Source organism: Heteronotia binoei, chromosome 12 (genome assembly GCF_032191835.1).
Source record: "Heteronotia binoei isolate CCM8104 ecotype False Entrance Well chromosome 12, APGP_CSIRO_Hbin_v1, whole genome shotgun sequence".
Classification (NCBI taxonomy): domain Eukaryota; kingdom Metazoa; phylum Chordata; class Lepidosauria; order Squamata; family Gekkonidae; genus Heteronotia; species Heteronotia binoei.
The window spans coordinates 12,225,906-12,240,407 of NC_083234.1; the positions used below are offsets into that span (position 1 = coordinate 12,225,906).

Below are 14,502 nucleotides of genomic sequence, written 5' to 3' on the forward strand. Positions count from 1 at the left end.
TCCTCCACTTGCACCTGCTGGCATGGCCTTGGGTCAGCCATAGCTCTCATAGGAGTTGTCCTTGAAAAAGCCCTCTCCAGCCCCATCCACCTCACAGGATGTCTGTTGTGGGGGGGTGGGGGAAGGGTAAAGGAGATTGTGAGCCGCTCTGAGACTCTGTCCTTGAAAGGGCAGCTGCTGTGAGAGCCCTCTCAGCCCCAACCACCTCACAGGGTGTCTGCTGTTGGGGGAGAAGACATAGGAGATTGTAAGCCGCTCTGCGTCTCTGATTCAGAGAGAAGGGCGGGGTATAAATCTGCAGTCTTCTTCTTCTACCTTCAGGGTATCCCCCCGCACCCCGCAAAAAATTGCCTGGAAAATCATACATGCATTTCAAAATCTAAGGCAATCATGAGGAACAAAACGAGAATGAAAAGGTGAACAAGAACAGATCAAAGGGGTGACTAATGTGGCAAAGGATGGAAGTAGAAAATGCAGGTTTGACAGCCAGCCAGTCTGATCTACACCATCCTACAAGTCAGCGAGAAGGCAAGAGCACTGCAAAAGATAGTTTAATTTATTTCTAATTTAATTTTTAGATTTATATCCTGTCCCATGCCGCAAGCAGGCTCAGGGCGGCTCACAACACTAAACAACAGATTTTTTTAAAAAAAAATATATAAAAACAGACATTACGAAACAGGAACAGCACAGTAGACCATCTGACAGACATTGGCAGTCAACATCACGCGGCTGATGGCGAGCAGCATAACAGAACACCATAATGGTGAAATGACGCGGGAAGTGATGACTTTCGGAGGACGCCCGCAGGATTAATTAAAAGCAGTGCTAGGCAAAATTGAAACCGAAAGGGAAAGACCCAATACGGGATGGCTTGATCCAATCAAGGAAGTCACAGACCGTTTTCGCACACGGTTTACAACGCGGTCACGTTCCTGTTCTCTCCGCAGCGGCCGTCGGATGTCCCACTATCTGCGCCGGAATTACAGGAAGTGCCGCGGCTTTTGCGGAGCAAATGTAAACCGCTAAAACCCAGTTTACGTTTGCTACGCAAAAGCTGCAGCACTTCCTGTAACTCCGGCGCAGATGGTGGGACATCTGACGGCCGCTGCGGAGAGAACAGGAACGTGACCGCGTGGTAAGCTGTGTGCGAAAACGGTAACTGTCTTTACTTTGCAAGACCCGAACAAGGATGTTTGACAAGAGGACGTTTTGGGGATCATTAATTTGACACGGTTGCCATTAAGTCAGAAGCAACACCACGTAGCGCGCGCACACAGGTCAATGGGTACATCGCTCCCGGACTAGAAACTCCACAAGGACGCCTGCGCAACTCCTAAAGCGCAGGACTGCGGCTTGCCAGATGAGGCCCTCTTAGCTCACTCCAGTGGAATGTCCCGTGAGCAGGTTGTGGCTCTGCAGTTGCATGAAATTACATAGCACCGGTGTGCTCAAACTGCCATCTCCGAGTAATGTTTGAACATGAGTCAGGCACATCCTGACAGGGAAACAAACTACGCCACGCCTTGCTAGAAGCCTTCTTGGATAGGGAGACGCTCAGAAGCATGACAGATAAGCTCGCTTCCTCCCCAATGACTGCATCCCAGTTGTCATTCTCTTATCATTCCTTTCGGGCTCTCCCCTTTGACGTACGGCCTGAGAGAGTCCCTGGTCTGGTGACTGATGGCTTTGGAGAGCTGGGATCACTGCTAGAGTTGCCAGCCTCCAGGTGGGACACCACCTTGCTGAGGTACACAAGTTATCAATGCTGCTATAAAGTGTCACTTTTGTGACAACCATATGATGTTCCACACTCAAATCCTTTTCTTCATCTTTCCAAGGTAACAAACCTAACATCTTAAACAATTAAGCTATTAGCCACAGTGTGGGCAGATGCTGAAGCAGAAGCTCAAATACTCTGGCCACCCAATGAGAAGGGAGCACTCCCTGGTGAAGATCCTGATGCTGGGAAAGACAGAAGGCCAAAGAAGAAGGGGACGGCAAAAGAGGAGATGGCTGGACACCGTTACTGATGCAACTAACACGAATTTGAGCAGACTTCGGAGGATGGTGGAAGACAGGAGGGTCTGATGTGACTTGGTCCATGGGGTCGCAAAAAGTCAGAATTGACTTTGCGACTGAACAACAAAAATTGTTGGAACTCTCTGTCTGGGGCAAGTGATGCTCTGTATTCTTGGTGCTTGGGAGGGACAACAGTATGAAGATTTCTAGTGTCCTGGCTCCACTGATGGACCTCCTGATGGCACCTGGGGTTTTTGGCCACTTTGTGACGCAGAGCTTTGGACTGGATGGGCCATTGACCTGATCCAACATGGCTTCTCGTATGTTCTTAAATACCAACTCCATACAATATATTTCTCATACAGAATTAGAAACAGCAAACCTAGGCCTTTGATAACTTAATGATTTGCATAGTTGGTAATCAGCAGAAGTTATCGAGAAGCAGAAGTTAGAAGCCCATCAGACTACAGGGAGCTGCTACTGTTGCCCATTTTTTGTCCGCCTTTCATTGGGTCTAAAAGGCTTCACAACCTGCTGTGTAGTGTTGTTATATTTAGGACACAAGCAGGACCAATGAAGGTTCCAAACTTTTAAAAGATGTTTAGAGGCAGTAGCCAGAGAGTTTTCAGTGTGGCAGCCGCCAAACAGAAAAAAGTTTGGCCAAGAGCTCCTGGAGTTGGTATTTGTTTAAGATGTGAGGTTTATCACATTGTAAAGATAAAGAAAACGATTTGATTGAGTGTGGAACACTGTACTGTTGTAACAAAACTGCTACTGGATAGCAACTTTGATAACTTATGTATACTGGCAAAGTGATATTATATGGTGTTCTACTGTTTTTTTCTAATGTTACAGTTAGAATTTTTCTGCACACAGTGCCCTGTATGAAGAAGAAGAAGATGATGATATTGGATTTATATCCCGCCCTATATTCTGAACCTCAGCGTAAATGTCGACTGCGGGGTGACATGATAGAGGTTTACAAGATTATGCATGGGATGGAGAAGGTAGAGAAAGAAGTACTTTTCTCCCTTTCTCACAATACAAGAACTCGTGGGCATTCGATGAAATTGCTGATCAGTTGGGTTAGAATGGATAAAAGGAGGTACTTCTTTACCCAAAGGGTGATTCACAGGTGGAATTCACTGCCACAGGAGCTGGTAGCAGCTACAAGCATAGCCAGCTTCAAGAGGGAGTTAGATAAAAATATGGAGCAGAGGTCCATCAGTGGCTATTAGCCACAGTGTTTGTGTGTGTGTATAAAATTTTGGCCACTGTGTGACACAGAGTGTTGGACTGGATGGGCCACTGGCCTGATCCAACATGACTTCTCTTATGTTCTTATGTCTCAGAGCAGTCATAATAAGAGAAGCCATGTTGGATCAGGCCAATGGCCCATCCAGTCCAACACTCTGTGTCACACAGTGGCCAATATACGTGTGTGTGTGTATACACACACACACATATATATATATACTGTGGCTAATAGCCACTGATGGACCTCTGCTCCATACTTTTATCCAATCCCCTCTTAAAGCTGGCTATGAAATCTCCTTTACCTCCCCCCCCATGACACCCTGTGAGGTGGGTGGGGCTACGACAGCTCTTATAGCAGCTGTCCTTTCAAGGACAACTCCTGGAAAAGCTATGGCTGACCCAAGGCCATTCCAGCAGCTGCATGTGGAGGGGTTGGGAAAAGCCCTGTTGTTAGGGGCTGCAGGGGGAGAGGGCCATGGGGAGGAGAGCAGGAAGCTGGAGAAGCTGGGGGCCACCCCTCTTCCTCCCCCCTCCTATATGATTTAGAGTAGGGGTGGGCAACGGTAGCTCTCCAGATGTTTTTTTTGCCTACAACTCCCATCAGCCCCAGCCAGCATGGCCAATGGCTGGGGCTGATGGGAGTTGTAGGCAAAAAACTTCTGGAGAGCTACCGTTGCCCACCCCTGATTTAGAGCCAATTGATAAGATTATCAGCTCGCTTTTTAAATGGCATGGGACAGTCAGCGGCTGGTCCTGGGTACCCCTCCTGTGCAAGTTAAATCATGCAGGAGGGAGAGGCCCTGGGATGGTGGTGAGGGTCTCTCTCCCCCCAAAAAACCCTGTCAGGGGGACAGGCCTCATGGGCCCCTGGTTAGTTACGGGCCTGGTGGGGAATCAAACCCAGTTCTCCCAGATAAGAGTCCACGCTCTTAACCACGACACCAAACTGGCTCTCTTATAATTTAATGGTTATAATCTTTACACCATGGACAGTTTAGCAATAGGACACCCGGGTAGGGCATGCGAATCTCCCGGCGTTACAATTGATCTCTAGATGACAGGGATCTGTTCCCCTTGAGGGAATGGCAGCTTTGGAGGGTGGACTCTATGCTGGCACCCCACGGAGGTTCCCCTCCCCCCCCAACCCCACCCCCTGCTTTCCCCCAAGCTCCACCTTCAAATGTCCAGGAATTTCTCAAACCCTTGCTGGCAACCCTGTATTGATTCATATAACAAAATTTAGCCGCCTTCCTGCCCTCCCAAGGGCCACCAAGTCGGCTCGCAAATTATAACAAGAATAATAAAAACACATCTTTAAAAAAGGCAATGAAGCAACCCATGCCATCCTCCAGGTGGCACGGAGATAACCGTGGGTAGTATAATTTGAACACTCTAGTCTAGTGTGAAGTACTGACTTTGCTTACAAGAATCGCTTTATATGATCAACAAAGAATATAATACAATTTAACATCCACTCATATTTAAGCAAAAGAGCCCCGTGGCGCAGAGTGTTAAAGCTGCAGTACTGCAGTCCTAAGCTCTGCTCACGACCTGAGTTCGATCCCCGGCGGAAGCTGGGTTTTCAGGTAGCCGGCTTGATGTTGAGTCAGCCTTCCATCCTTCCGAGGTCGGTCAAATGAGTCCCCAGCTTGCTGGGGGGGAAGTGGAGATGACTGGGGAAGGCAATGGCAAACCACCCCGTAAAAAGTCTGCCATGAAAACGTTGTGAAAGCAATGTCACCCCAGAGTCAGAAATGACTGGTGCTTGCACAGGGGACCTTTCCTTCCTTTTCCACATTTAAGCACGTTACAAGACATTAATTACTACACTTTATATAAACTTTACAACCACCCACCCTCCAGGCGGCAGCTAGAGATCTCCTGCGATTTCCAACCAGGCCTGTAGCCACAGGAGGGCCTGTGGGAGCACTGCCCCCTGACATCCAGGCAGCCCACCCTCCCACCCCCAACTTCCAGGGCACCTCCAGCATGCAGTCTGCTTTTCTCTTTTTTGTTTTGCCATGGCTGAGCTGGTGAAGTGTTATCAGTGGCAGCCAGAGCCAGGAGAGCTGAGCAGGGCACAGTTGACGGTGGCAGCAAAAGCAACAGGTAGAGAGGAGGGAGGCAGAGGAAGCCACGTGGAAGGGGCCGGGGAGGGGAGGATGGACAGAGCTGCTGGCTGCAAAGTGCCAGGGTGGGAGAGAGGAAAGGGAAGGAACCCCACCCCACCCCCCTCCAGCAGGCCAAGTGCAGTCCCTTCTTCACTCCAAAGTTTTCGGGTGGGCTGTCTCAATCTGGCCACATTCAGAGGCTCCAGCTTTGGCCCCTACCCTACAAAGCTTCTGAGGAGTGGCAAGCCCTGCATTGGAAGGGAAAGGGGCCCCCCGGACTTTTAAGAATGCCCCCCCACACACACTTGTAAAACCCTGGCTACGATCCTGTTTCCAACTGAGTTCCAGACGACCGAGATCAATCCCCCCCTGGAGAAAAACGATTGCTTTGGAGGGGCGGGGGAGGGGGGAAAGAGGCTTTGGCCTCTCCATCTCAAAGCCCCCCGTTCCCAGGCTCCACCCTTCCTCCCCATCACCAGGAATTTCCCCAACTGGAGGTGGCAACCGTCAAGCGTGGTCACCCCCGCTCCTTCGAAAGCCCGGCCGCCCGGCTCTGCATTCCCCTGCCTGGGGTCTCCTCCCCCTTTCTATCGCCTAGCCCTTTCCATGCAGCCCACAGGCGGCCTGGGCCTCCCCGCCTGGCGGTGCGCTCTTGCGCGGCGCTGCTGCCATCCGTCCTCCCCGCCGGCAGGTGACCCTAAGCCGGGCTCCTTCCTCTCCGCCGGCCTGCGTGGAGCTCGGTGATCTGCGGAGCCGAGAGAGAGAGAGACGCCTGGCTGGCTTCCCGGGGGCGGCGAGGCGGAGACCGGCCGCGGCCAGGCCTGGCCTGGCCTGCAGTGCGCTAAGACGCGCCAGGTATCCTCCTCCTTGGCCCAGGCAGGGGCGCGCGCAGCTACTCGCCCCCCGAGATCGGCGCCCGGCGGCGGGGAAGGAAGCGGGCAGGGGGCGGCCGGCCTCGGCGGGGGCGAGCGGGACCTGAGCGCGGCCACGGAGGCCGAGGCCTTTGGGGAGAAATGGAGAGGGGCGCCCTTTCCAGCCCCGGCCACCGGTCAGGCGCGCCGGATGGGTTGCCAGTGTCGGCGGTCAGTGATGGAAAGGGATGAGAGCGCCCCGGAGCATGTGCAGAGCGCCTTGCCCCCTTCCCAAGCTCAGGGCGCTGAGCTGAGGGGACCAGGGTTTTGGGGGGCAGAGGCTGGTAGTTCCTCGGCCTTGGGAGAGAGGGTTGCAAACAATGCTCCCTCTAAGCTGCAGAGCCCTGTGAGCAAAAATCCTACTTTATGAGCTACTGGCATGAAAGCTGTGAGCGGCTGGCATTAAAGTGGTGAGCGGCTGCATCGATCAGTGGGCCCTGGGGGTCCTCCTTCCTGAGCTAAGACAAAACGGTGTGAGCTGGAGGCTAAAAGTCTGTGAGCTAGCTCACACCAACTCAGCTTAGAGGGAACACTGGCCGCAAACTGGAGCAGAGGGCAGAGAAAACGGAGAGACCCTTCAGCCCACTAAGCGACTGCTAGAACATCCTATGAAATGGATTTGCGGGCTGTTTTAAGTTTCATCGCTTTAACGTTGTCATCTGAAATGATCCTGAGCCGCCCTGAGTCCGCTGGCAGAGAGCGTGGGATAAAAAAAACCTAAAGTAAATAAATAAGTAAATTTGAGACCCGAAAAGGAAGTCTTGCGCTGCACAACCTGTAATGAACCTGCGGAACGCGCTGCCACTAGATGGGTGCTGCTGGCAGGTGTTTTGGATGGATTTCAGAGTTAGTGGGGGATGGATGGATGGATGGAGGACAGGTCTATTGCCCATTTGCTGCTGTAGACGAATGGGACTTTGGGGCTGAGAGGCCGAATGCAGCAGATAGCCGGACTTCAGGACGCAGTCAACAGGGAAGGGTTGTTGTCGGGGCAAACAAGATGTCATTTATTTGGGTGCAGGTGCACCCCTTCCTTCCCCTCTACCTGTCCAGTTGCTCCTGGCCAAAGGGGGGGGGAGATGCAAAAACCAAAACAAATTGTTCCAAAAATCTCAAGAAATCAGGTCTGGGATGAAATGTGCAACCAGAGTGCCTTTCCTTTTTCTGTGCGTATCACTTCTGAGCTGCCAGATAATTCCCCCCCCCCCCCGCCCCCATTTTATGAATGAGTAGACAGAATTTATCCTGGCTCAGACTGGGCACAGAGCCCCAGGGAAGGTTTTAAGGGATACCTTGCAACTTTGCCAGGCTTTGACTGGCCCCAATAAATATATTATCTTCCTGGACAGTTTCCAGAATCAAAAGACATAATGCCAGAAAGCAAAAATCCAGCTGAATGGGCCTGGCTGTTAACAAGTGCTCCTTTGGTGCCCGGCTGCACTCTTGCACATGAAGGCAACCCGCAATGAAGAGGCCTTCATCTCCTTTTCTGGGAGCTGCAGGAATGGCCTTGGGTCAGCTGTAGCTCTCGCAGAGCTGTCCTCGGAAGGGCAGTTTCTGTCAGAGCTCTCTCAGCCCCACCCACCTCACGGGGTGCCTGTTGTGGGGGAGGAAGATAAAGGAGATTGTGAACCGCTCGGAGATTCAGAGTGGAGAGCAGGATATAAATCCAATATCTTCGTCTTCTACGTCTCTTGCAGAGCCTTTCAACTGCTCCTGCCCCAAGCAGGCGAACCGAGGGGAGATGGAAGCCACCGGATTCCCCGACACGCCAAGCAATCTCTGTGCAGGAGAAGAAGCACCTCCTTCACAAAGGAAAGACACTTTGTACGTGCTCAGAGGCATTTGTTCCCTGGGGCCAAGGTTTTTGTAAGCAATATCTGGCAGCCTTGAGTGCTGTTGCTTTGTCCTGCATGTTTTCCATCAGGTTTTGCTAGCACTTTTTTTGCAAAAGTTCCACCCTTCTGAGCACCACTGAAGCCAGTAGGCTTAGGGTGGGTAATTTGGCTTAGGGTTGTTGTACAAGCATTCCCCCATGCCCGTAGCTACGGGAGGGCCAGGGGGGCAGGCTGCTCTATTAAAACAACCCTTCCCTTTATAGGGTCCCTCCATTGGAGGGCCTCCCGGACCTGCAGAAAAGGAAGGGAGAGAGAGAGCACATGAGAGAACAGCGAGAGAGCGACAGTGAAAGTGAGACAGCGCGAGAACAAGAGAACAACAGCGAGGGGGAGAGCGACAGAGAGAGAGCAGCAGCAAGAGAGAGAGAGAGAGAGAATGGGAGAGTGGCAGCAAGAAAGAGAGAGGGGGCAGTAAGGGGGAGAGAGAGCGTGTGAAAACGAGAGAGAGAGAGTGCGCAAGACGAGAGCGGCAGCAGGGGGAGAGTCGCAGCAAGAGACGGGGACAGTGAGGGTGGCAGCGAGAGAGAAAGCGGGAGAGTGACAGCGACGGGAGAGTGAGAGAGCAACAAAGAGGGAGAGTGAGTGAGGACTGGGGCCAGGTTGCTGGCTGGTGGGAAGAAGCAGCCAAGCCCCTCTCACCCCCCCAAAAAAATTTGTTTAGCTCCTGGGCCCATCCATCCAAAATTGTCTAGCTGCAGGACTGATCCCACCCCCCCAAATTTGCATACTTGTCTTTCAGGCATTCAAAATGTATTTCAGATTTTATTTTGAAAGCTGTAAGGTTTGGTGCAAAGAGGAGGAACGGACCTGAGAAAGACGTGTTCATATCTTTGAATGATGTACTTTTGGGCAGGGCACGGGTAGGCAAGCCTTGGATGGCAGGCTCAGTCACATCGCGAAACACCTGATCTTTCTGGGTTAGAAGTTTGGAGTGATGCTTGTTGAGCAACACAGGTTGAAACCTAGAAGTTCTGCATTTTGAACTTACCCTTTTTCAAGAGCCTCAACACAACGGACATTGGGTCTGTGGTTCTCCCTCTGCTGAATTCTCAGCTCTCCCATTTTATTTTAGGCTAAGCTAAGGGAGTGGCCCAAGATGACACGACAGAGTGTTGATTTGAACTCAGGCCTCCCCTGTTCTGTCCAACACCCTGGCCGCTCCTACATCATGCTTGCAATAGTCCTTGCAACGTTTAAGGGATTTAATTTTCACCTCCTGTCTGTCCCGCTACAGAATGGTGACTTCCGTGTTCCTCCGGGTAGCCTTCAGTCTGATTGGCTGGTTCTTTCTCTACTCCTGGTCTTGCCATTGGTTCAAGCACCGTACCTACGAGTGGAGCTGCCGGTTGGTCACTCTGACCCACGGAGTCCTGGTCACTTGCCTCTCTGGCTACATTGGTTTCATCGACGGCCCATGGCCAATGTCTTATCCGGGTACGTTCTCCTTGTTTTACCTTGGACGGAATGCTGGTTGAGCAGAGTTACAAAAAAATGGCAGTTTAGAGATAATAAAACAAGCCAGTTTTGTGTATCAGGAAAGAGCCGTTGTTGCAGTGCCGACCTATATATCCTTGGTGCGGCTATGCTAAGAATATTATGTACCGCTCCGGTCAGCTCATCTCAAAAGGCATAGAGTAGAGCAGGGGTTCATTTGAAATGTGGTGTTGGAGCAGAGGTTTTGGATACTGCGGAAGGGCAAAAAGACAGAAAAGTAGGTTTGAGATCCATTCAAGCCTGAACTCTGCCTAGAAGCTAAAACGGTTAAACTGGGACTAATGCACTTTGGTTGCATTATGTGAAGACAAGAGTCACTGAAAAAGACAATATTAGGAACACTGTGTCTGGGGTAGAGATGCCCTGCATTCTGCACTCTTGGGGTGGGGGGGAACAATGGGAGGACTTCTGGAGTACTGGCCCCGCTAGTGGACCTCCTGACGACCCCTGGGTTTTGGCCACTGTGTGACACAGAGTGTTGGACTGGGTGGGCCATTGGCCTGATCCAACATGGCTTCTCTTATGTTCTTATGGCCCTTCTGCCATAAGAACATAAGAGAAGCCATGTTGGACCTTCTGACGACCCCTGGGTTTTGGCCACTGTGTGACACAGAGCGTTGGACTGGGTGGGCCATTGGCCTGATCCAACATGGCTTCTCTTATGTTCTTATGGCCCTTCTGCCATAAGAACATAAGAGAAGCCATGTTGGACCTTCTGACGACCCCTGGGTTTTGGCCACTGTGTGACACAGAGCGTTGGACTGGGTGGGCCATTGGCCTGATCCAACATGGCTTCTGTTATGTTCTTATGGCCCTGCTGGTGGACCTTCCGACGACCCCTGGGTTTTGGCCACTGTGTGACACAGAGCGTTGGACTGGATGGGCCATTGGCCTGATCCAACATGGCTTCTCTTATGTTCTTATGGCCCTGCTGGTGAACCTCCTGAGGACACCTGGGTTTTGGCCACTGTGTGACACAGAGCGTTGGACTGGAGGGGCCATTGGCCTGATCCAACATGGCTTCTCTAATATTCTTATGAACTGCATCGTCTGGTTTTGCCGATCGTGTAGCTTGCCTTCCAGATCAGGGTTGAGAATCAGGGTGTCTTGCATCAGCTGAGGCCATGAATATGGATCCACTTGACTTCTGTTTTTCCTTTCAGGATCGCCAAACACCCCTCTCCAGATCCACGCAATGTACATGAGTTTGGGTTACTTCCTGTTTGACTTAGGGTGGTGTGTCTACTTCCAGGCCGAAGGGGCGTTGATGCTCGCCCATCATACCGTGAGCATCGCCGGGATCACCGTGTCCCTAATCTTGGGAGAGTCAGGAGCCGAGGTCAACGGCGTCCTCTTTGGCAGCGAGATCACCAACCCGCTCTTGCAGGCCCGGTGGTTTCTGCGGGAGAAGGGGCTCTACCACAGCTTCGCGGGGGACGTGGTGGACTTCTTCTTCATCGTGCTCTTTACGGGCGTGCGCATCGGGGTCGGGGCCTGGCTGATGTACTGCGTGGTGACGTCGCCCAAGCCCAAGTGGTTCATCAAAGTCGGAGGAGTGATCATGTATGCCGTCTCTTTGGTCTTCATGGTCAGCATCTGCCGGTTCGCCCGGCGAAAAAGCATGAAGAAGTACCATGCCTGGAGGAGTCGGTTCAGTCAAGAGATGAACTCGAATGCCAACGGGCACCTAAAAAGCCATTGACCCTCCCCCCCTTTCCCAGGGCTGGATCCACATTCATGATCTGGCAGTCAAAGGTGTCCAGGTCAGCAGGACCATTTTTGGGAGGAGAGCCACAATGGAGTAACAGTACAGCACAGCATAGCGGGTAGAGTTTTGGACTAGGACGGGAGAGTCCCGGGTTCGAATCCCCACTCGGCTTAGTGAGTGACCTTGGGTCAGGCACTGTCTGTCTCCACAAAGCTTGCCTTGCAGCGGTCTTGTGATCACTTCCACATTTGCTGCCCGGAGCTTTCTAGAGGAACGGAGGTATACAAATGTGGGAAGTGTCACACCGGAGACCAGCGGGGTGGGTTTTATCCCTGGCACAACTCCACCAGTCTTAGTGAACTTACACCGTAGAAACTTCTCCATGCAGCGGAAGATACTGGGACGGTGTCTATGCTACAAACAAAGCGTAAAAGGCTAGCTGGCGCAATTGAATTGCTTGCGCTGGAGGGGGGAGCGCATGGGATGAATGCCTTTAGGCAACAACTCTTCCAATACTGCCGTAAGCGCAAGAGGATTTTAAATCGCGATTGATACATTCCAGCCGTCGTGGCACTGCACACCTGATGCGCCTGGAGTATTCCCCATATTTATTTATTTATTTTATTAATTAATTTATTTATTTAGAGAATGTGTATGCTGCCTCTCCAGAACCTTCAGACAGCAGAGTTTATTGTACTTGGAAACCAGAAGGAGTGGGCGGAGCTCAAGGTTTCCATCTCTGCCACTAGCTTTACCAAAGGTTCCATCTGGCCCAGCGTCTTGTTTCCAACTGAGGTCAACCCTATGCTTCTACTAAGCTCCTGCATGGGGTATGAAGAAGAGGATTTTCCCAATCTCAGCTAGCTTCCTCCCAGCATCTTCTGAGATTCAGAGATCTACTGCGTCTGAACGAGGAAGATCTCTGTAAGAGTCCTCTAGCTGCTCCGGAGACGGGCCTCAGTTTCCCCTGCATTAAAATGGAGGGCGGGGGGGAGGACGAAGGCCTCTCCCCACTGCGCTGAGGCGTCATTCCGCTTTCAGTAGAAATGGTGCTTTCAAATAGGTACGAGAGTTGTTCCAGCAGTAAACTGCCAGTTTAAATATAATATATATCTATTTTTGGTCCTTGTAAATATAACGTAAGCACCTTTAGGATGCAAAGGTGGCTCTTAGCCTCTGGGTGCTTTTTATTTTTGTATTTAGCTTGCTATTTATTGGGGGTTAGCAGCCAGAGAGCCAAAGCAGTATTAGTCCAATGAAGAAAGGTTGAAGGAGCTGGGCATGTTTAGCCTGGAGAGAAGGCAGCTGAGAGGTGATATGATCACCATCTTCAAGTACCTGAAGGGTTGTCATGTAGAGGATGGGGTTGAATTGTTTTCTGTGGCCTCGGAAGGTAGTACCAGAACTCGTGGGTTGAAATTAAATCATTAGGAAGAACTTCCTGACTGTTAGAGGGGTTCCTCAGTGGAACAGGCTTCCTCAGGAGGTGGTGGACTCCCCTTCCTTGGAGGTTTTTAAGCAGAGTCTAGATGGCCATCTGACAACAATGTGAATCCTGTGAATTTAGGGGGAGGTGTTTGTGACTTTCCTGAATTGTTGGACTAGATGACCCTGGAGGTCCTTTCCAACTCTATGATTCTATTACTGTAATGCATCGTTAGAGGAAGGATGGGCATTTGGGGTTTCTGCCTCCCCAACTTCCTCTCACATCCTTAGATGGCCCCCTAAAGTTCCACCTGAACAATGGGGCTAGACTTTGTCCATTCCATTCCTGGCCCTTAGCTGTGGGGCCTGTCTGTTGATGTTGTTAACAGAAACTGTCTCCTACCCCTGTCGGCCAGCACTCAAATGCCACCCACTCAAATGACCTTACTTTGCCGTAGCTTTGGACGCACGGGTCATTTGGCCCTAGGCGTTAGCACTGCCAGATGATGCCAACTTCGTAGACCTCTGCTCAGGGAAGGTGGTTCTGTATCTCCCTATCTTGTGCCGTAGCGGTACGTAGCTCCCTAGCCCTCTTCCCCATCACATTGCAGAGCAGGGGTGCTAGGTCCAACTCAGGAAATATCTGGGGACTTTGGGGGTGGAGCCAGGAGACATTGGGGGCGGAGCCAGGATCAAGGTTGTGACAAGTACAATTGAACTCCAAAGGGGGTTCCGGCCATCATAGGGACCATGCTCCTTTTAAAAGCCTTCCCTTTGTTGGAAATAATGGAGGATGGGGGCACCATCTTTCAGAGATCATAGAACTGGGGCTTCTGGCCCAATCTTTTTGAAATTTTGAGGGGTGGGGTTGAGGAGAGGCACCAGATGCTATGCTGAAAATTTGGTGCCTCTACCTCAAAAAGCAGCCCCCCCCCCCAAGATCCCCAGATACCCATGAATCAATTCTCCATTATAATCTGTGGAGACCAGTCTCCATAGAGTATAATGGAGTGCCTAGTGGGCATTCAGCCTGTCCCCCCCCCCCTCCACTTTCTGATAACCCTGAAGCGGAGTGAGGGCCTTCAAACCAGGGGATCCCCTACCCCTCAACTAGGGGTTGTCATTTCTGTTACGGAGGGTGCCGTCCATAAGAGCATAAGAGAAGCCATGTTGGATCAGGCCAGTGGTCCATCCGGTCCAACACTCTGTGTCACATAAGAACATAAGAGAAGCCCTGTTGGATCAGGCCAGTGGTCCATCTGGTCCAACACTCTGTGTCACACAGTGGGCAAAAAAATGAGGTGCCATCAGGAGGTCCCATCAGTGGGGCCAGGACACTAGAAGCCCTCCCACTGTTGCCCCTCCTCCAAGCACTAAGAATACAGAGTATCACTGCCCCATAAGAACATAAGAGAAGCCATGTTGGATCAGGCCAATGGCCAGAAAAATGAGGTGCCATCAGTTGCCAAAAAAATTAGGTGCCATCAAGAGGTCCCACCAGTGGAGCCAGGACAGTAAAAGCCCTCCCACTGTTGCCCCTCCTCCAAGCACCAAGAATACAGAGCATCACTGCCCCAGACAGAGTTCCATCTATACCTTATGGTTAATAGCCACTGATGGACCTCTGCTCCAGATGTTTATCCAATCCCCTCTTGAAGCCGTCTATGCATGTAGCT

The 14,502-nt window shown here is 51.4% G+C and overlaps 1 protein-coding gene across 1 annotated transcript; it reads left to right on the forward strand.

Moving 5' to 3' along the window:
• The first annotated feature begins 6,110 nt into the window (after window positions 1-6,110).
• On the forward strand, window positions 6,111-12,573 carry LOC132580187 (TLC domain-containing protein 5-like). The gene is made up of 4 exons (XM_060250878.1): window positions 6,111-6,245; window positions 8,002-8,128; window positions 9,434-9,633; window positions 10,857-12,573. Exons 2-4 carry the CDS (start codon window positions 8,046-8,048, stop codon window positions 11,393-11,395), a joined length of 822 nt encoding a protein of 273 aa, XP_060106861.1. The 5' UTR covers window positions 6,111-6,245; window positions 8,002-8,045; the 3' UTR covers window positions 11,396-12,573.
• Window positions 12,574-14,502: the final 1,929 nt, after the last annotated feature.